At 38.5% G+C, this 22,548-nt stretch overlaps 1 protein-coding gene across 2 annotated transcripts in view; it reads right to left on the bottom strand.

The window, feature by feature from the left end:
- The window catches only part of LOC122885200 (sorting nexin-4-like), a 15,988-nt gene extending 11,796 nt beyond the window's left edge, over positions 1-4,192 (bottom strand). The window contains exons 1-6 of one of the 2 annotated variants that reach the window (XM_044215947.1): positions 4,035-4,192; positions 3,117-3,241; positions 1,596-1,619; positions 1,332-1,473; positions 945-1,094; positions 243-290 (exon numbers count right to left, since the gene is read on the bottom strand). In XM_044215947.1, coding sequence (XP_044071882.1) covers positions 243-290; positions 945-1,094; positions 1,332-1,473; positions 1,596-1,619; positions 3,117-3,241; positions 4,035-4,127 — 582 coding nt within the window. In that variant the 5' untranslated portion in view covers positions 4,128-4,192. The remainder of the gene's footprint in view (positions 1-242; positions 291-944; positions 1,095-1,331; positions 1,474-1,595; positions 1,620-3,116; positions 3,242-4,034) is intronic. The other variant, XM_044215949.1, reaches the window with a different exon arrangement.
- Between the last annotated feature and the right edge of the window lie 18,356 nt (positions 4,193-22,548).

Genomic DNA, 22,548 nt, shown 5'->3' with positions numbered 1-22,548 from the left:
TATATATATATATATATATATATATATATATATATATATATATATATATATATATATATATATATATATATATATATATATATATATATATATATATATATATATATATATATATATATATATATATATATATATATATATATATATATATATATATATATATATATATATATATATTTATATATTTAAAAATACCGGAATTACCGTAGTGTGAAGGATTTAAAGCACAACGAACTGTATACCTTGTCTTGGAAACCTGTCTCCAAAACCGCCTCCCTCCATCCCTTCTCCTGAAGACAGATGATTGACAGATGATGGACACATGATAAACAGGATTATCAACCATGCTGTGTAAAAATGGGGCTTTCCAACCAACAATTGCACTAATACAAAACACCCCAAGCAGCTGTGCTGGACTGAGCATGTTGCTACAGGCAATTCGGAAGTAGAGTTTAAAGCTGTATGAAATGCCAAGACTCTCCATGAAAGGATTTTTCAACTTGGGAAAGTTAACCAGGGCAGCAGTAATGTTCACCTCCATATTAACAGATAAACAGCAAATTAGAATTATGTGCTAGTAGGTTTTTTTTTAACCTGCTATGGGCACATGTAATAGCTCTGTGGCAAAAATGAAAGGCTTTCTCATTCATGTCAATGAGATCACTGTGTGGGTACAGCCGGTGGTGTCAATGCAAATAAACAGTTCAGCCTCAATTTTTTCCGCTGCAGCATGATATGCCTTATGACTGGAATTGCCCTTTCATATTTCTTCTTCTTTGTCTGTATCCTCCCACCAATGTAGCCTCTTGCATTGTTTTGGCATAGTGCTACTGTCAGTTTGAAATCCCTGTTAGATTGTGAGTGTGTGAGAGTATGCATGTCTCTGCATGTGTATGGCAGAAGACTTCAATGGTACATTATGTGGAACATGCTTGAGTGCTAACCTCTGTCAGAAAGAGGAAGAAGATTTTGTCATTGGAAATGACAGGATGTGATGCAACACGCAGCAGGAAGTTTTCCAAGCCGACTCTCCGTCGCTCAACAAAGTCTGGGTCAAGGTTGTCCGCTGACAGCTTGTGCCACACAAACTCTGCCTACAAGAGGCACAATCCAGGAAGTAAAAAAGAAAAAGTGAGTACCACCTCAAAAGATACTACCAGGAAGAAATTGAGCAAACTAAAAAAAGATGTTATTAACCAACTACAGATGAAGTAATTCTATCACAAAGTCTATTCGTCAATCACAGGAATTAGAAATACCCAGCAAATGAATTACGTGTAATTAATCTTTTTTTTTTATTATATTTCTCCTTCCACCTATGAGTCACTCACTCTTTTCTCTGGTAGTGGAGGGATGATGATGTAGGGGTAGGTGACCAGGAGGTATGTCCTAAGCAGCTCAAAATCACTGTAGCGTCTCCACAAAGTGTCAGGCGTGGGAGGGGTACCGCCCTCTGGCACAGTTTCAGCTGGTCTGCAGACAGAAGAATGGGAATAAACTGTATATTTAGGTGTTATCATAGAAGTGGTAACTAAGACATTTGAGTTACTGTTTTTGTTCAAAGCAACACAGAAAGAGAAACATATTACATCTACCTTTGACTTTGCCAATGGCCTGTTCTGAGTAGTAGAGGAGAAAAATAATCTTGTGTTAGGCATTGTGATTATCTTTTCAATGGTTTAGCACCTATGGAAAAAACTCCTTAATTTGAATTCACAAAGCTCCCTAAGTGCCAGCTGAATAGTCAACTAATCGTCTCAGCCACAGTCTTAATTAAGTCTTTCTTTTAGTGGAGTAGGGGGTCTAACAAAGTAGTGAGGTAATCAGCACAAGCTATTCTGCTCCTTCATCTGGTTTCATTTAACCAGGTTAAATAAGCAATCTTAACAAGTGTGCAAATCTTTATTCTACCTACTGACAAAAGTTCACCACAGCAAATCATGTGCCTCCATCTAACCCTGTCCTCTGCATCCTCTTCACTCACACCAATTAACTTCATGTCCTCTCTCACTACATCCATAAATCTCCTCTTTGGTCTTCCTCTAGACCTCCTGCCTGGCAGCTCCAACCTCAGCATCCTTCTACCAATATGTTCACAGTCTCTCCTCTGAACATGTCCAAACCACCTCAATCTGGCCTCTCTGACTTTATCTCCGAAACGTCTAACACGAGCTGTCCCTCTGATGTACTCATTCCTGATCCTGTCCGTCCTCGTCACTCCCAAAGAGAACCTCAACATCTTAAGCTCTGCTACCTCCAGCTCTGCCTCTTGTCTTTTCTTCAGTGCCACTGTCTCTAAGCTGTACAACATTGCTGGTCTCACCACCGTCTTGAACACCTTTCTTTTCATTCTTGCTGATACTCTTATCACACAACACACCTGACACTTTTCTCCACCCGTTCCAACCTGCTTGCACTCGCCTCTTCACCTCTTTTCCACAGTCTCCATTGCTCTGAACCGTTGACCCTAAGTACTTAAAGTCCTGCACCTTCTTCACCTCTGCTCCCTGTAACCTCACCGTTCCACCTGGGTCCCTCTCATTGACACACATGTATTCTGTCTTACTGCGGCTAAGCTTCATTCCTCTGTTTTCCAGAGCAGACCTCCATCTCTCTAGATTTTCCTCCACCTGCTCCCTGCTCTCACTACAAATCAAGTCAAGGATTAAAATACTGTCAAGACAAAAGGCTAATTTCTCATTTAGTAATCAAGTGTAGCAGCTGTAGCATTAAAATCCAATCAAAGATCAATCAAGATACCCAGAGATTCCTAGCCCTGTTTGAGGTTGCCAAACTACATCCCTTCAAGGAAGTATTTGACTTCATTACTCTAATTAATTAAATTGTGCAAGAGCAAGCAAATATGTCCTGTGTGCTTTTAATATTGATTGTAGTGTTGGTGTAAGTGGTCCCACTCCACTCTTCTTGTCACTGCTGTTTTTTCTGCTGCACCACTATATAAAGTTGCTTGCATATAATGTTACAATCAGGGTGAAGAAACTGAAAGTTTTTCACGTATTGCACAAAGTAGCAGTACATTAGCAGTAGATTTTTCAAAAACAACAGAAGGCCATTAAATGTCAGCAGAAGACCCGAAGCTCCAGTTTATGACCTACCGTGTTTCTATGAGGTAGACTGTATAGGTTTCCTGCATGTTAACCGTGTTCTTCCCTGTTCGCTTCTCTGCCTCTGCCACATTTATCTCCATTTTTCTCAAAAGAGCTGTCCCTCCTTCCATCATCTACACACACACACACACAAGAAAAATGTATGTGCGAGGAGGAGAAAAAAAAGACAATTAATGACAGGGAAAGTAAAACATAAAAAGGTATGTGACAAATATAAGAGGGAGCATCAGAAAAAAACAAAAACATCAGGTGAACAGACAGGTGCGAGTGTGGTTCTCAGGGACTAATTTTCCACTCTGTTGGACAATAAAGCTGTGTTCTATTCTATTCTAAACACACAGACAAGCATGAAACCAGATGCACACAGAGGGACAGGTTTTGCTACTGAACACGGCTTCTTTACACAGGGTTATGACAGGCGTGTGCAGGTCACAAGACGAGACAACAAAGTACTAAAAAAAAATAGTTGCTTGTGTGTCTAGAAATTGTCCTTTCTCATTAGAAACCAAGGTAATTAAGACCGGACTTGCAGGACGCAAAGAGGACTCTGGTTAATTTAACAAAACAAAACTTTAATCTTAACATTCAGACTTGCTAGCTTGCAAGCTAACGTCTGCAGTAAAGTTTACAAAGTAGCTTCGGACCACTGTTAGCAAAAGCAACCTTAGCTCACTGTGTAACTTTAACATTATCTTGCAGAGCTAGTCACTAAATTTAGCTTTGAAGTCGGTTAACGTTCAAAAACAGCTTTTTGAAAAGGTGAATGGAGACGTTGCTACATATGTTACTAAGGCCACCTAGCTAACTTAACATTACGCTAGGCCTGTTTGGGAAAGTTTTCATTAGTGACACCGGGCTTTTAAACTCCAAAAAACGTTTGTCATAGAAAATAACATAAAGTACGACCGTGTTTATAATGTTGTTCTCTGATTCCGTTGAAGTGATATCGGTGTTAACGATCACAGCTACTTCTTCGGTACTTCCAGAGTCTGCCATCATCTGGCTGCCGAACTGCTGCTGTTGTCAGCTGAGCTGGCAGAGTGGACAGTTTTATTTGCGCATGCGCGTTTCAGGCTGAGGCCAGTGGTAAGTGACTACTATATTTTTTGATACAACTAAATAAATGGTGTTCAATTATCGGTTTTCATTCGATCAGTCGATAAATGACCGAAGAAATAAAATATGAATAAAAATAAATGTTACAATCCACAAGAGTAAAACAATATAATATCAGAATAATTTCTGATAATTAGTCTAATTATATGAAATAAAATAAATAAAATGGTATGCTGTAAAATGCAGCATGCAGATAGAGGTAACACAGTGCACGTAATCAGACCTTGAATTTGTACTGAAATTGTTCCAACATTGCTAGTGACCACATAAAGTGTTTCATTTCAGCAAAAGAAAATTGTAATTCCCGTATGTGCAGATATTACAAAATACATGGCATTAGCCAACATGATGATGGTTCAAACTGGGACACATTTGAAGCAGTTCAATTGATGGTTTCTTAAAGTTTCCATGCAGCTGTGCTGAATTGGTGAACCGATTACCCTCCATTGGCATCATTTGCATCTTCCTTTGACGCCTTCCTTTGACAGGACTGACATCTACTGGTGGGATTTAGGTTTGGGGGTTTGTTTATTTCCGTTTTGCCCCCAGAGCCCATGCTTTTTGTTCATATTGTTTATTTTTGGAAACTTTGGAAAAAACAATGACCCTTGAATATTTGTGAAATGCCCGTTACCAGTTTATTCAGTTTGCAGAATCTCAAGTGTAAATGTTTTCCCCACTGAATGATTACCAAGTAGTTACAACAGGCAGTATGATACTGTGTTGACAATTACCCAGCCTAAACAGTGACTCTAGATCAATGCTTGAACATGCTGTGACATATCCTTTAAAATGAAGATTATGAGGGTTTTGTCATATCAAAAAATATTGGACATTACACCATAAATTTAAGAAAAAACACAAATTAAATTTTTTTCTGACTGTTTATCATTGCTTTCATGGTGTTTGTAAACGAAATAATGAAAAAAGATGCCACAAGTGATGAATTTCCTCACTGTGGTGATATCATTTGGTCCCTCTCTCATTGGTTGTAGATGGTTGTGGGCCCAGATGTGAATGAGAGGGATGCGGTATGCCTCAGGCTAGTAAACAGCACAGAAACACGGCCTTTTAGTTCCTGTGGTCACGCTGTTGTGCAGCGTTTAATGTTTAAAGAGAAGGGTGGAGCAGCATTTAGTAAGGAAGCATTTTATATAGATGCCACTGGGCATGGAGTGGGCTGTTGGGGTGTTGTGGGATGTGGGGTAGCTGAAAAAGAGAAAGAGAGAGGGACAGGCAAAGAAATGCATACAAGGGGAGAAAAGGTATAAAGGTGAGATCAATTAACATAATGATCAATTGTAAAATGATCAATAACAAAGATGCAGGTATGGACGGATGGATGGAGGTGATGGTGGAATGCGGTTTCGGGCTGCAGCGTGTTAAGAAACCCAAAGACTGACGCTGTGACCAGCCGTAGTCACAGCAACAGCATAGTTACCATTCTTTCCTGCCACTGACCTCAAACCAGCCACCACCACTTCCTGTCCGCACACATGGGCACGCAGCAACACACACACCTCTAGCCCTATTTGGATGACTGTAATCAGCCATTTGACAACTTTTTAGAGTCCAACGTTCTTGAACACTGAGTTACAATAAGCTGTGTACAGTGTGTGTGTGTGTGTGTGTGTTCCTTCATATTCGGAAGTTCTGACCTAAAGCTGCTGAGTGACTATAATTCAGATGCATATGTGTGTATTATATACTGAGTCATGATATTCATGTCAAAATGCCTGGAGACAAACAATAATAATAACTGCTGTTGATAAAGTCAATTTTAAAAATAGAAAATAAATTGGTATTACAAATGATTCTCAAACATATGATTCTGCTTTTTTAATGTATGTTTTTTCAGGCCTGTTTTCTAGAAAAACCTTTCAGTTCACTGGTTTATATGACTATTATCTGTTGTTCAAATTAATCACGTATTTCCTTAGTACATTCATTGGTCAGAGAAAATGATTAATCTGTCTGTTGCAGTTTGACTATTGAACAACAGAGGGTAGCAAAAATCAAATAATGATGTGCAACAACCTGCGGAGCATCAGCATGAGAATCAGAATGAGTATGCACAGCACTACAGAGGTTGGGCACACTGTAATATGAGTATGAATGATTATGACATTTTGACATGTCATAGCAGGAAAAGCAACAGTATTAAAGATAATATTAACTTTGCTATATAATAACTTTTGCTTGACACAATTCAGCAATTGTAATATTGAATAGGTTATCCAATTATTGCACTATTAACATGAATATTTAACATGAGTATTAATGTGTAAAATTAACATTACTATGTATAAATGTGGATTTAGTGTACACATAGCTATTCCACACACTCATTTCATGGCTGGGTTCACTGTTCATATGCTATTCCAGAGTTGTGTATGTGCACATGTATTGCAGTATTAGTGAGTATTACTAACATTATACAAGCGCGTGATACTGTATTTAGGGTGTGTGTTAGTTTACTCCAAGTCAATTTAATAATTTAATTTGAAAAATAAAAACTACATAAAACGTTTGTCTTCATTTGGTTAGGGTTTGAGTCTAATTACTGTTGATTATCACCTTTCTGTCTTTGCATGTCTCAGGGGCCAGTTTTCAGGGGCCAATATCAAAACTAGACAACTGTATTCATATCTTCTCCTTGTGACCAATCAACCTGTCATGTAAAGTTATTTGTGTTTGGTGGGTTTTTTTCTTCATTTTTATTCTTTCTTTTTAGATTTGAATGTTTTGTATAATTGTTAAATTATTTAATCATTGCTTTATATACATTCAAATATGTGATTTTTTTTATCAGATATCTGGTTAATATGAAGTTTTAGAAAGTTGCACTTTATGTGCGTGTTTATGTGTGTATGTGTGTACACGTTGTATACAAGGCTGGTCACGAAGGTCATAAAGAGGAAGTCCTTGCGGTCAGTAGAAAGGAACACATGTTTCGCTTCATGTCATAGTCTCCGTCCTTCATTTTCCTCTCCTTCATCCATCTATTCTTGCCCTTGGCAGTGGTGGAAAACTCATGCAGTATATTTGTGTGGGTGAGCCTGTATAGTATATGCATGTGTATGAAATTCCATAATGAAGTGAAGCCTCATTGGTACTGTATGATGTTGTTTATTTTTACCTTGTTATGAGAATATCCATCACCCATTTTCCCATTGATGGCAAATACAATGCAGTCAGGCTTGCTGTAGGCCTTCTGCACTTTTACAATTAAGAAAACATTTAGATCTTTTGAAATGATGTTATTAAAATAACCTCTATTATAACAGTTCTTAATATCTATATAAATAAGTGACCCTTATTAAGTTCAAGTGATCAAATTTTAGTTTGGTCTTACCTCAGTCCAACCTCCATCAACATCCAGATCAATTAACAGATTAGATTTTAAATTAATATTTGATAGCTTTTCATATTTCTACCCTTATCGCAGTTTGTGATATGTAAATTAGAAGACTAAGTCCACACAATGCTCATAGTTACCCATTTCAAACTGAGACACAAGACGGCAAATCATGATCATATATCTTTTTAATTGTTACAAGCTTTACTTCTGTTTAAATACTTGTGCCAAATCAATATTGCTCTGAAAATTATTTCTTCACTTCTTTCCCATTTCTCCTACACATTTAAACATTTTCCTCCGTTTTTTTTCTCTCCCATCCATCACCAGGGTGTTGACAAATTAAGACGTGCAAGTCTCATTGAACGCTTCTCTGCATGACTGATCCTGCTTACACACTTGCATGTGTACGCGTTTACTGTATATGGGCACTTAGTCTCACACACACACATGCAAACACACATGCAGAGTGTGAGCAATGCAGTATAATAAGCAGCGTGGCAGCAATGTGGTCAGCTTTGCCCCATGTGCAATCGTTGAGAAGCCACATGAAGGCTTCTGGGTATTAAAGGACAAGCCTTGGTTGGCTGGGAGGGAATCTGTCATGCAACAAGAAAACTGTGTTTTTCACCCTTTTTTCCCTCTTTCATTTCTTCTCGATCCTTTTTTTTCTTTACCCCTCTTCCCAAATTCTCTCTCTCTCTGCCCACTTTTTTTCTCCTTCTTCATTTCTTTCATTCTGTGGCATATTAGACTCAGTTGTAATACTCTCCAGCTTAAAATGCTTAAACCACTGGAATGTTCCGTCAAAGGGATGGGCGGACCCGGGGGGCGGGACAGACCAGCATAACCAATTATGGAGGAGATTGAGGTAAGACAGACAGCTTCTAAATGGTGTAATAACAACCTACTAAAATGTAATTACAATGCAATAGCAATAGACACTTCTAATGACAGGATGTATATGCCAATGTGATTTCCTAATTATGACCTTGGCCTTGGGTGACTGTTAACATGGCGGGGAGATTATAGAGAGGTGTCTGAATGCAGAAATTCAACCACAGGGACTTGTAACAGTGTTGAAGGGCATTCTGGCCACTCAGAAGTCCAGCCAAGTATTGATCACAACAGGTAGGTTAGCGTATATGAGAGGCAGCCTGAGAGTGAATGAGTTAGTTAGTGTGAACTTGAGTGAGTGATTTAATTAGGCAGTTTGTTTATCCATTGAGCCACAAATCCATTTGTCCGTTCATCTGTCCATCCATTCAATCTTTTTATTTGTCTAACAAGACTTTATCTGGCTATTGATGTAGGTTTTTGCTTTTTGTTTTACTCACTCCTCTGTCGGTCCAATTTCATTCCTCACAAAGCGCTCATGTCCATGCACTGTCCATCTGTCTTTCAGTCTGTCCACATGTGATCCTGCCATCCATCCATCTGTCCATCCATCTCTATCCCTCCATCCATCCTTCCATCTCTAACAAGAGGAGTGGATGGTGGCGTCCATTATTACAGAGCATCCCAGAATAGAGTCTCGTTTTATTACAAGTCCCTCTGGTCGCCGTGGCTACCCAAATTACAGGCCAGGCTTCTCACACATAAAAAAGGTTGCGCTGCCGAAAACCAGCCACCTCAATAAAGGATGGATTAGAAAATCCTTTGCTTTTTTCCCTTCCTTTCCTTTTTGAAAGGTTTTCTGTACATTTTTTTCCCTCTGGTGTTTTGTTTTATGTTGGGGTGCAGCGGTCTTCTTCAGTGGTTTTGCTCCCCGACCCTGCGGCGGGAAAATACGCTCACTTGTGGGTTTCTGGGAAGGCAGCGGTGGACGAAACATCTGCTGGGAGCAAGATGTATGTAAGTGTGTGTGTGTGTGTGAGCATGTGCATGTAGGGACACTGCCCTGGCATCCTGTTCAAGTTTACAGATCTGTTTGAGTGATAGCAAAATAGTAGGAAATGGTGAGAAAAATATTCACTATAAACATTGTTTTGTAGTGTTGAAAGACAATTTTAAAGGTGTGATGTAAAGTGTGGTTCTTTAATAATAGGCTATCTAGTCAAAAGTGTAGAAAGGTACAACACTTGCAGACTTTTTAAGTGAATTCTACATTGAGTTTTCACGTACTATTTTCAAGTTAAAACCTTTAGATAACTGACACGGGACTTAAGGAATATCCTTGAAGCCGCTTTGTTTGGTGTGTCTACCCAACATTACAAAATTGTATGGTAAGTGTTCACATCTTCAATGACTAGTCTTCAATTGCGATGAGGTGGTACCTGTTTGAGCTAGCAGAAAAAGCTAAAGTTAGCATGCCTAACATTCAAAGCTTCATCATGCCTACATATACAGCTGACATAATAAGGTGCAATGTGAGTACTGTCAGATGTTTATACAATGAAAAAAATAGCTCATGAGGCAAGCTGACTTTATATTGCATCAACAAATACTAGAGGCTGACCTTGGCTACATTACACATACCTGTCCAATAAATACCCTGCATCAATATTGAAGTTTATCATAGTGTAAAGCTTCCTCCACCTCTTAAATGCGGCACCCATGTTTTGAATTAGTTCAGAGCACATGGTGGGTAATTCAGGGGCCCTGGGAATGTGCAGAATTGCATATACACAGAGCTGGGGCAGCTTTATCTGTTTAGAAAGCTTTCAAATCATAGACTGACGAGTGACAGGCACTGATCCAGTAAAGCCAGTATGATATGTCTGGTTGGAGTGATTTTGGCAGGAGCACTTCATAAAGTATTGTATGGTTTAGTGTGATAGGATATTATACATTAAAACAAAGGATGTCATTTCAACCTAATTGGTCACAAGCACATGATATTCCATTTTACTTCCCTTTCAAGACACCTTTAAATCCTTGACTTTATCAATATGAAATTGCTGAATTGCCTCCATGTCATAGTCTCTGTTTTTGGCCTGGGCATAATTCGTGTTAAGTTAATATTGACAAGTTTGGATGAACAAAAGCATCTATTTTGAAAAAGGGGACTTCAGACTCAACTGTGTGCTGACAGGTGTAGTGAGGAATTCTTTACACTGAAATGTATTGCCATGTGTAAAAGTGTGTTGTTCCCTTTTCCTCTTCATTGTCTTTAAGTGTGCTAAAATCTCCTCTTCAGAAAGTTCAAAATGAATTATTTTGAGGTTTAGCTTGTTAAAGCAAATCTGCACCTTTTATAACAGATCAAGCAGTTTCCAAGTCCTCATCTTACTGCATATACATTTGTTGTGCAAGTTTTTGTGAGGGCTTTGTCATGTTTCCTTACTACCTACCTTCCCTGTAGGCTATATTAAGATTATTTGTTTCCATGTTCCCAGACTAGTGTGAATATTTAAAAATATATACAATATAGTTTTTGTTCAGTTTGACTGTATTGTTAGTATGCTGCTGTCTTGAGATCTATTTGATCTACTTATCACAGTGGGAGCAAGTGGGGCTTGTCATGGCCAGAGTCATCTTCCAGCAATGATTCAGAAACAGTGCTTCTTTGATTGAAAATGTTACCAGATGAAATATTGTTCTTGTTGTACAATATTTAATGATGAACTAAACTAAAAATATGCTGGCAAATTTAAATACATTTTTTAACAACTGAGAAACTGTGGAGTGCCATGTATAGTAATGATACTGTGTAAAGTACGATAACACCCTAGCTGGTGTAATGAACAATGATGCAGTCATCTCCATGGTAACAGGTTGTGGTCATATCTTGGGAGAGAAAGATTACAGACATTCGAAGGAAGAAATTAAAGCTGGAGGCTCGAACTTTTTGATGGAAAGAGGAAAGATGGGGGGTTGGAGAAATCTATCACCAATAAAAGAGGATATTTATGGCAGTTTCTTTCACATCTTCTGCCTTTAAAACCAAAAGGAGAAATATAGCCTGGGATGCAGCCTCATTAAACAATATGAGGGCTCTTTATCATGTGGCAACCCACCGGAAGTAGGGCTGCGACCCATCTTGGGTTCCGACCCATCGTTTAAGAAGCAAGGGTTTTACGGGAAGTGTGAATGTGGTGTGCGATGAAAGGATGGGATAAGGTGTGTGTGTGGATGTCTGTTTGTGTGTGTGTCTGCAGTGCACGCTATTATTATGTTGCTGCGGTTGTAATGATGTAAGATGCTTGCAAGGGAGTAAACAAGAGCAGCACGCTATCTACAAACAACATATGAAAACATCATGTTTCTGTGGGTCTCAAATGACTAAGAAATCTTTATAATCAAGAGATTAAAGGTGATACAATATGTAGATTTCAGACCCCATTTGTACCAGAAAAAATAAGGATATATTTAATTTATTTTCACGTTTTTAGGTGTTTAAGGAACTTAATTGTATTAAAACCCGTACAATTACAAATCTGTTTTTTTGTCAGATTCCTCTGAGAAACATATACAGTTGATATGCTGTAGACTTTTCACTGAAGACTTCGGTAACCATCTGCTGTACGAAAAAAAAAATACTTTTAACCTGTTTTCCAAGTTTCCCAATAATTACCATTACAGTTAAAGGTTTGAAGGTATTCACATACATATTTGATGACAACAGTGTAGAAATAATAACCCTTTTACAGTAATACAGCCAGGGGGAATATAACCCTAAGTGTACAATCAAAGTAACCAAGGATTTGTGGACAATTCTTGACTGGCAAAGTCAGTCACATGACCTCAATCCAATTGGACATATTTCACCAAGACCCAAAGCTGGCTGCAGTATAGACCTGACAGAGCATCACCAGGGAAGATACCAAGTTTCTGTTGATGTCTGGGGATTGTAGATGTCAGGTGGTCTTTGACTTCAAAGGATTTGAACCCAAATAATAATCATGATGACTTTAAGTTTACATGTGTTAAACTGTCCAACTGTCTACATTTCTGTGTGGTTCAGCTCATGTGGATGTAAACACCCTCACCCTTTTTTTTCGAACTTTCAACCACATTGCTTGGTCTTCATCAGTCTTTGAATCACAGCAGGGGTTTATATCTACCCACCCACAACCACTTGCTATCATGTCATCGATGTTCCGCATGTACGGTATAGGTCACATGATGACACCTGACCCAGCTCGATTCCCTGATTGGAGCTTTCAGGCAAGGAAGACAGAGATGCGGTTGAAAGCTCAGAACAAAGCTAATTAAGTTTACTTTCACACATGCTGTTCCCAAGGTCAAGAATGAACTTCCCTGGTTAAGCTATGAAATCATTCATCACTGTTTCATTTTAAATCTAGTATACAGAGCCACAACAAAAACAACACACAAATTTGTCAAGCTTCAAATACTTACACACTGCTCTATATATTTTAATATATGGCTGTGAAATTTAAAAAAAAATTTCACTACATAAATTAATAAGAAAATATTTTTAAACCTCCCTGGCAGATTCACATATTACAGTAAATGCATTTATGTCAGAGTAATAAACCTTATTTAATAAATATCAATAAATGTTCTTTTTCTGCTAAAATTAAACAGTGAGGCTTGTGCTTTTTCTCTCTTATTGCCCCCCCACCTCCCACCCCCTCCACCCTTCTGCCTTGTCAATCAGTAGAAGGAGGAAAAAGTCATTAAATCTCTCTGTTGGCCATATATGTAATTACAGTCTGCCTGTATGTTGCTAAATACGCCCCGGCGCTAGTCTGGTCTCCCTGGTCATGTTTTTTCCTCCCACCGGCCATGTTTAAGGGCCTTATAATTGGCAGAGGCAGCGTGTCAGGATTAGAAGCTGCTGGTTTGAAACCCTGACTCCCTCTCCCCCTTTTCCCCTTGCCTGCCCACCCCCCCATGCAGACAACCACAGCCTTAAACCCTAAACTCCCTCTTACCCCTCTTCGTTCTTCTTATATTACATGTATTGGGATTAAAGAGGGGACTATCATTGAGGTCTAATAAATGCAGAATTTTAGTCCTATAGGTACAGATACTCCCATACTTTACTATTACCTTACTTGCCTCCACAACCTATCATCCATGGTTTTCCTACCAACTGCTAGCAGAAAAACCATGTAAGTGTACATCCATAGAGCCATACATCCTTACTTCTCCCCATGTAGTGTTACATTATATATGAAACTTATCATGGATCACATTGTTAGCCTTGTTAAGGGTTTTTACAAGTGTTAATTAAGTCAGTGTATATTTTACTGGTGCCTGCAGGATGCCTGTGGTCAGTTGTCTACCTCTCTCATCTCACACTACAGTCCTCTTATTCAGAACACCACTCTTCAAGTAGGCAGTCACTGCAAAAAATGACACATTTGGAAATTTTTTTTTCATCTTTTAGAGATACCAAACTCATTATTTAAGTTGGTCAATATTCACATCCTAAAACTAGAATTTTGCAGTGCAGTGCAATCATTTGACTTAAAAACCTTTAATGCATTTTTTTTACAGTGCTACGTACTACCCCTGTCTCACTGGCAGTAGTAAAACTCTTGTGGGTTTAGACAAATGAAGGTTGTTTGGGCCATCAAAGCATTTAAAGTTGAAATGATGGAGCTGATGGTCAGTGATGTCAGCAGAGATGTTGACTTTGTCTGAGTCAGAGCAGTTTCTGGTCAGTAGAGCCCCTAATTTCTCGGTCTGTCCGTCGCTGTCTCCCTGTTTCTGTCTCTCTTTTAACCTCTCTTACTCTCACATCATCTCACTCTGTTCTTTCTCACACATCTAAAAACTGCTGCCCTCTCATCCAGGTCAGTGTGCTGACCTGAGCCAGAAGTGTATGCATTTACAAATCTTAAATGTGCATTACATGAAACTATGCACTAAATTATATGCATCATATGTATATTATTGAGTGATTTGTGTCTACTACAGGCTCAATTTTTCTGTGCTCTGTTTTTCTTTTTCTTTCATCTCTCATAAGTTTGAAAATAAACATATGAGCAATTATTTACTCTTCTTCTAAGTCAAGGTGTATTCATGATTGACTTACATCCTTGGAAAGTAATGGGTTACACTCTTGTTTCCTGACCTTTTTGAATGAGTCGCAATGAAAAAATCTTAATTCAAAACATGACAAAATTAATCTAAATTGTCATTTTTGCAGGCTACTTCAGGAGGATGTTTCTTTTTGAAATGAAAATGGGAAATGGGAAATGGGAAATGTGAATTAAACATTCACGTTACTGACCATGAACTACGAGGCTTTGCGGTTCACTGCAGCAGCTATACTAATTTCTTTCTCTTTTTGGTTCACTGCCGTGTTTGGCTGCACACATTATAATGCTGCGACTGTACTTTGTCTGATCAGACAAAAATTGGATCAAAAGTAGGGTTCCCAAGGTTTTTTAAAACTATGCTATATTTATGCTGCAATAAACTCAGTTTCATTTGCTATTTAAAGTAACATTAAAACACAAAGAAAACTATCATTCCCAGGTGTCAGCACAATAAAAATCTAATATGATATAGATGTGTTGATTAATTTCAAGATGGATATTTTGTTCATTGGCAATGTCATCTTAATGCTGAGATGCTTGATGAAAAGGGAGTGCAGATGTTGTTGCTGGGGAACGGAGGCTGGTTGAGGTATAATTATGGTAAGGTAAAATGAGGCTGTTGATGGTGAATGAAGTCAAATGAAGACGTTGTTGATTGGGGTGTTATTTTCACTGAGGCCTCTGTATGTGTGCGACACAGACATGTTTTTGAACAGAAGCAGGGGGAGTGGTACATGTATGAACTCCACACCGACATGAACACACACATTTCACACATTCATTTATGAATGCACATGCACACTGAGACAGAAGATGATGAGTGACCTGGGTAAAATATTTAAAGTTCACGAGGTGCCCTTGCTCTCAGCAGTGGACAAACTTTTTCAACTACTAGCTCAGGCAGAGTTTGTGAAGAGTTTAGGTAAGAACTCATCAATAGCCCTGAGTTGCCTCAACTCATGGAATGAAGGAAATCAGAGGATAACACTGTCTTCTGTATTCTACACATACACATGCATATATGAGGGAAATCCATCAGATGTTTTCAGCACCTCTATACACACTTGCAAATACACACACAGGTCATATATGTTCCACTCCTTTACCGCTGGCTCACTGAGTAAACATGCAGCAGGCACACAGTTAACAAGTCAACACATCCAGCTAACCCCAACAATCTCCCATCAGTAAATTCATTCATGAATAAACTACAGCGTCCTCTGTAACACAGATGAAGAGTTTGGTTAAAGTGGCACCCTTAGTAGAGACATCCTTTAAGAAAGTGCCCTGGGTTAGCATAGCAACAACTGAAGTCATGATGAAAAATTGTATGTAAGTTAAGTCTAATGAGCTGTGCTTGGATCAGGCAAATGTCACACTCAAGTTGTACCCTTCCTGCTTCATTTACCTCCTTGTAATGAAATGTATTACATTTGTGCCTCCAGTACATTTATTTCACTTTTAGTCTGACTATATCATAAAACTTTTTTTTGCTACTTTTTTGTGCTACTGACACAGTTTAATCAGTGCTTAAAAAGTATTAACATTTGATAAACTTCCATATGGGATCAAGTGACTAGGCTACTTTAAAGAACATGAACTGTGGATAAAACCTGGAAGAAAGGTAGAGACATTTTATTACAAGTTCTAAATGATAATTAGGTTGAATTTCTCTTTTTTGCAATACTGTTGGTCGCATTATTTCATGGTACACTAATAAGACGTAATAAGTTGTACTTTGTATCAAATTAGACAAAAGCTAGAAATTATGTGTTCTTTATCAGACAGCTATACCCTAATTAGACACCACACACCTAAATTATGCTGTAATTAGAAACTGCATATAATGCCGTATTAGAGCCAAGATATACTATACTTAGACACTTATACCAAATTGTACTGTAATTACAAACCAAATAGGAGATCTTAATACACTATTAGACACCATTTACAAGTCAAACTACAAATCAAATACAAAGACTTATCAGATCCAAAATATGCTACAGTTAGACACTCTTCTACTCTTTCTACCAAATTATGCTGTAATTTGACACCACATTTAATGCTGCCAACATGTGCCTATGATAGCTTAAGTAGACAACACAGGCTGTAATTAGACGAATTTAATGCCATTTTATATCGGACATAGCCTTTATAATAGTCAGACAAAACACTGAGAGCTACGGAAGTACTGAGCCATATGTCTATTTGTAATGGAAGGTAGTGTGGAGATTCTCAAGTTAATGCATTTAGCATTGTTTATGGACACCTCACCTTATATGATGTCCTTTGCAAAGAAGTTATCAGATGGAACATTATCAAACTTCTGGGTAGGAACATCAATTATTGCTCCACACTTATAGCAACAGGCCTTCTACCAAAACCTGTTTCAGCATTGAAGGTTACTTTAATTGTTTTGTGCAAAGAACAGAGGACCCTATGCAAAAACGCAAAAAGCTTCTCAACTTGCGTTGGTCTGCATTCCTGATGTGTCTCTGCAAGTGGTTCAGTGTTGTCTGCTCTTTCTGTGACAGAACCACAGACTTGCTCACCAGAAATGTTTTTTTCTCTCAGGGCTTCCGTACGAAGCCCTGAGAGAAAAAAACATTTCTGGTGAGCCACTCTCTAAGTCTGATCTTTAGAAAGATTATCCTGGCAAAACCTTTTTTCCCCACCTGTTCTTAAGTCATAAATACAGGAGAGAAACAATTTAGATCAGACTTAGAGAATGGATCGCCAGAAGCTTTTTTCGCACTTGCCTAATTTGCGACACATTACAACAGAACTGTACAGTAAACTAAAGGCCCATGTTGGTAGCATTAAATGTGGTGTCAAATTATAGCATAATTTGGTAGTAAGGGTAGAATAGCGTCTAACTGTAGCATATTTTGGATCTGATTTGGTATTGTATTTGATTAGTAATTAGACTACGATCTTGTAAAATAGTGTCTAATAGTGTATTAAGATCTCCTATATGGTTTGTAATTACAGTATAATTTGGTATAATAGTGTCTAAGTATAGTATATTTTTGGTCTAATACGGCATTAGGCGGTTTCTAATTGCAGCATAATTTAGGTGTATGGTGTCTAATTAAAGTAACTGTGTTTGTTTACTGTCTAACAAAGATATGACAAAAAAAGAAAGACAAAAACATATGATTTCTAGTTTTTGTCTAATTTGATACAAAGTACAGGTTATTACATCTTATTAGTGTATCGTTCGTAAAATAAAGTGCAACCATATTGTTTCCCAAGGAACAGATAAGTCACTGGCAGAAGGGGCAATCTGGAGTCCAATGACAGTTTTTCTTAACTGTCAGGGCACTTTGGCCACAGACTGCTACAGTTGGGGTCTAAAGGACTCGGTCTCTCTTTTGATATTAATTACAACTCAGTCATGTATGGACTCCTAGAAGACAAAATGCCTCAGAAACAAAAAGAACTGTTTCAACTCATCATCAGCATTGTGTGTGTAAAGATCTGGAAAACCAGATGTGCCATGGTTTTATATCAGACTGTCATTGACAGCAACATGGTTGTGAAACACGTGCTGACTGATCTCCGGAGGAGGAGAACTATAGATAAAAGACTATTGCTTCTCAGGAACATACTGGACTTTTCATATCTTATCTCTTTGTGCACTTTATCGCATGGCCCTAAATATTAACTCACTTTTAACACTTTGTATTATGTTTAATATTCATGTATGAATTCTATTGAAGTATTTATGTTGTGTTTTTGTCTTTGTAAACTTTGTATTGAACTTGTTAAACTTAATAAAGATTTATAAAAAATAAAAAAAATTTACCTTTTACCTTTAAGGAGACGCATACAAACTAGTTTGTAGCAGCAAATGTTTTTTTTTTGCATACATAAAGAAAATTGTTAGAAAAATCACCTGTATTAACATAATACACTAAAAATAATCGATGTGTTTATGCGAACAGCACAAAAAATTAATGAATATGGAGTTCTTCTTTAACAAATGCCCCCTGCCTACACTAGATTAGTGTGTCTTCATTAACTTATTTTTCAGCTCCATGTTAAGTGGCCTTACTAATGTCTCTGTGGCCTTTTCACCCCCATTGCCATGTTCTAGATGGCACGTAGTCTCTTGCAACTGTTTTGAATGGACTTCATAAAAACCATTGTAACCATACAAACAATAGTGAAGTATCTAAAAGGGCCTCTGAATGGGAATGTCTTCATTCAATAAACAGCTGAACAATAAAACACCATGTAATTTCCCCAGTTTCTGTTTCCACAGAATAAATATTTCTCTGTCTTTGCACAAGTGAGTCTATGGGTGGGACTGGTGGTGCCAATAAAAGAATATTTAATTTTTAAGTTTATTTTCCCTTTTGTGTTTCTTCATTTTGAGCTTTTTTCACACTGTTTTGTAGTAACACCAATATGGATGTTATCAGATATTTTCATTTTTCATTGAAATCTCTCACTAATTCTTACTTTCCCATTTACTTACTGTGTGCCACCCCTTTCTGTTCTCTACCATTTCTGATTCTCATCTCTCTCTCTGTGCATCAACTGGATTTCCTCTTTCTTCATCTACTATAGGTCTCTGTTAAATGCCTATCCCTCAGTCTTTCCACTTGTTCTCTGTTACTCTGCATAACCCCCCCCTCCACCCTGCCCAAAGGCCAACGCCCCCCACCCCCACCCCAGACAGCTGTCTCACCGCAGCACAGAGCTACGATGTGACACCATGCTATAAATATGATTACCCATAGACACACACAAACACACACACACACACACACACACTATAAATACCATCCTTGTGCAAAACACACTGCTGCAGTATAAATATTTAAGTATAAATGTGTAATGAATTTATTGATATGTTGCCCATGCCAGCAGGCACTGTTTTGAGCCGCAGAGTGGTGAACCAGTGTGGTGGGATTGAAGTGGTGCTGAGGGATTGTGGGAACGCATGTTCCGAGTTAGGCAGCTGACCAATCGGTGGGCTGGAAGTTGGAAGCCGCATCACAGAAAGAGCTACTGATCAGTACCAGTCTTCATAGCTATCCATCTCTCTCTTTTGCTCTTTCTTGCCCTTTCTTTTTTCATTTTCTTGCTTTCTTTATCTCTATTCTTTCTGTCTTGCTCTCTTTTCCACTAGTATAACAACTCTGAGTCTTCCTGTGTCCTCCTTTTTTGTCTTACCTTTCTTATTTTAATTCCTTTCATTCTGCCATACACTCTGTCTCTTTTTTGTTCTTCTGTCTTTGTCACTTAACTTTTCTGTCATTGACAGCTTCTCTCTGTCTTTACCCCTCAATCTTTCTTTTTTCCTTCAGACTTCCTCATGCTCAAATTTTGTAATTGATAGTTCCACACAAGCTCTGATTTATGAATGAGGATGTTTTTTTGTGTGAAAATTTGTGCAAAATGAGAGAAAATCATCTCTATAGCAGATTTTCCCCACAGTTCCACCCAGTGAACCAAGATGTTTGTCTGTATGGACATAAAGCGACAGTTTCTTATGTTGCTTAATTGGTACAGAACACATTTGTCATAACTGCAAGAGAAATGTTATCTCATTTCACTGTGATGTCTTGCAATTCAAGTGAATTTATCCGATGAACTCAAATAACGAAGGAAGGGTCTCATGATTGAAAGGTTGCAGAAAAGGGTCTTATTTCTGATGGATTGACGGTAATGGAAGCTGTTCAGTTATTGCGTAACATTCATCTCTAGATTACAACTGATGAGCATTTGAGCAAGACACTTAACAGGCACAACAGCCAAATTTTTTGTATTGTACAGATGTGGATGCATTTCTTTGATTGAGTGTGTAGCAATGTGCTACTGAAAAAAGAATGAGGTACAAAAGAACAACAAAGTAAGTAAGTAACAAAACCTACTCTCACACTAGACACTGTGGCTTTTGTGGTCTTAGTTTCATTGGGAGTAGCCGGTATCACTTCCTTTTGATAACAATCTCGATTAACCCTGCTGTTTGTTCAATAAAATTGTTCCAATGTCCCAATTTCCTTCCTCAGTGGTAGCTGTTCCACTCTGGTAACTATTAGCCTCATGGGAAAGTGAATCTAATGTAGATTTCCATACATACCTTTATGTGCAACAATATAGAAATTTTGTTTTAGTCCTATTGCTAAATCAGCAATAGAACTATAGTTTTAAATGTAAACAATTAAATAGGCTCAATTTGTCCTACTATTTATGCATGGATCTTTATTTAATAGATCCCATTGAGCTTTGCAATGTCTCTTTAAAGTGATCTTTAACAGAAAGTTGCAGAAAGAACAAAACTGAAATATTACTTCAAGGAAAACCACGGCAGATGTGTTTTCTCCCCAGAATTACATGCTGATGGCAACAGATGTTCAAATATTATGTCCAGAGGCTTTTTGGGATTGTTATCCATTGGATGGTCTTTGACCATGACATTTGAATCAGGAGAAATACATTTACAGATATAGAGTGTCACAGATAAATCTTAGCTAGTATATGGATAGGATTTAAGTGTAAGCCACATGGTTACCCTGACCATCATAGCTCTGATTCTGGGTTCTTGATGCAGGTGGTGTTGGGATTAGCATCGGCAGCTGGATGCTATGTGCATCTGGGGCAGCTAATGGGGTTGCTGATAAGTTTCTGGGTCCTATGTGGGTAGACAAGAGGAGTTGAAGGGTTGGATGTCTCAGGCTCATTCTCTATGCTTGATCTTACCTGTTGGGTCACTCCTACGGTGATATAGAATGAATCAGTATCTGAAACATGTAGTCTGGGTCATCTTCTCCTTCTACACAAGGACACATGGTTCTGTCATACACTCACATGGCTTCTCCTACCTGCTATGCTGATGACACCCAGCTATTCTTGTCATTCCACCATCTGACAATCAGGTGGCGGCCTGCATTACTGCTTGCCTTGCATCTCAAGACTGAGTATGTGTTTCTTTAAGGGAAGGGAATACTGAGACCTGTCCATCATTATTGGCAATACTGTGGTGATTCTAAGTCAGACTGCAAAGTACTTGAGTGTGACCCTGACAACACACTGTCACTCTGTGTGAATATTGTAGCACCATAAATTCCTTATGTACAACATGAGGAGGATTTTCCACTTCCTCAGTAGGGATGCACTCACCCAGGCACTTGTCATCTTCTACCTGGACTTCTGCAACTCCCTCCTTGCTGAGGGGCTCCAGGATGTCTGCCACCAGACCTCTGTAGCTAGTCCAGAATTTTGCTGCCTGCCTGGTATTCAAGTTTTCCCACAGAACTCTGCTTCTCTGTTTGCTATACTGGCTACCTGTTGCAGCTCCCATCCAGTTCATGACTGTTGTACTACAGGGCAGTGAGAGGAACTGCTCATTCTTACCTTCAACCCATGGTCAAATAAAGACATGAGGACTAGAGGTCTTGAGATCCGAAACAGACCCATGGAAAACCTACCTAAACTGTGCATAATTAATTAATTAATTATTTTTTAAAATACACCTGAACCAAAAGGTACCTGAGGAGAGTCAGACTGGATCTGTATAGTCCCGGGGATGATCTGACCTGATCCAAAATAGTGGTTGACCCAGTCTTGCCTTTCCTCCGCTCAGATCCCCTCAGATATTAGACATAATGACCTTGGGCATAACATCCACTAGGGACAGGAGGGACATGTCCCCCCCACATTTTGAAATACGGAAACGCCGTGGTAGCTCTCTAGCATCCAATATTCTAACGTAGGGTCTACATGATTAGTCTACTGCCCCTGTGCATGCCGCCGGGTCACCGATGTGCTTATTTTAGATTAATTTGATGGTAAACTCAGCCCAGCTGATGCGACACCAGCTTACACCAGGATAGTAATCAAGTGGATCCACTCTCGCGCTGTGAGTCACAGACAGTTTGTGACTGATACTGGTAGAGTTTTGCGATAGAAATTTTTTTTAAATGAAGCATTGCCAACCACAGGAAGTTTGATGAATTGATATCTGTCTGTCATT

The sequence above is a fragment of the Siniperca chuatsi genome, linkage group LG12 (genome assembly GCF_020085105.1).
Source record: "Siniperca chuatsi isolate FFG_IHB_CAS linkage group LG12, ASM2008510v1, whole genome shotgun sequence".
Lineage (NCBI taxonomy): Eukaryota > Metazoa > Chordata > Actinopteri > Centrarchiformes > Sinipercidae > Siniperca > Siniperca chuatsi.
The sequence above is the reverse complement of the archived record's forward strand: the minus strand, read 5'-3'. Positions and strand labels throughout refer to the sequence as shown.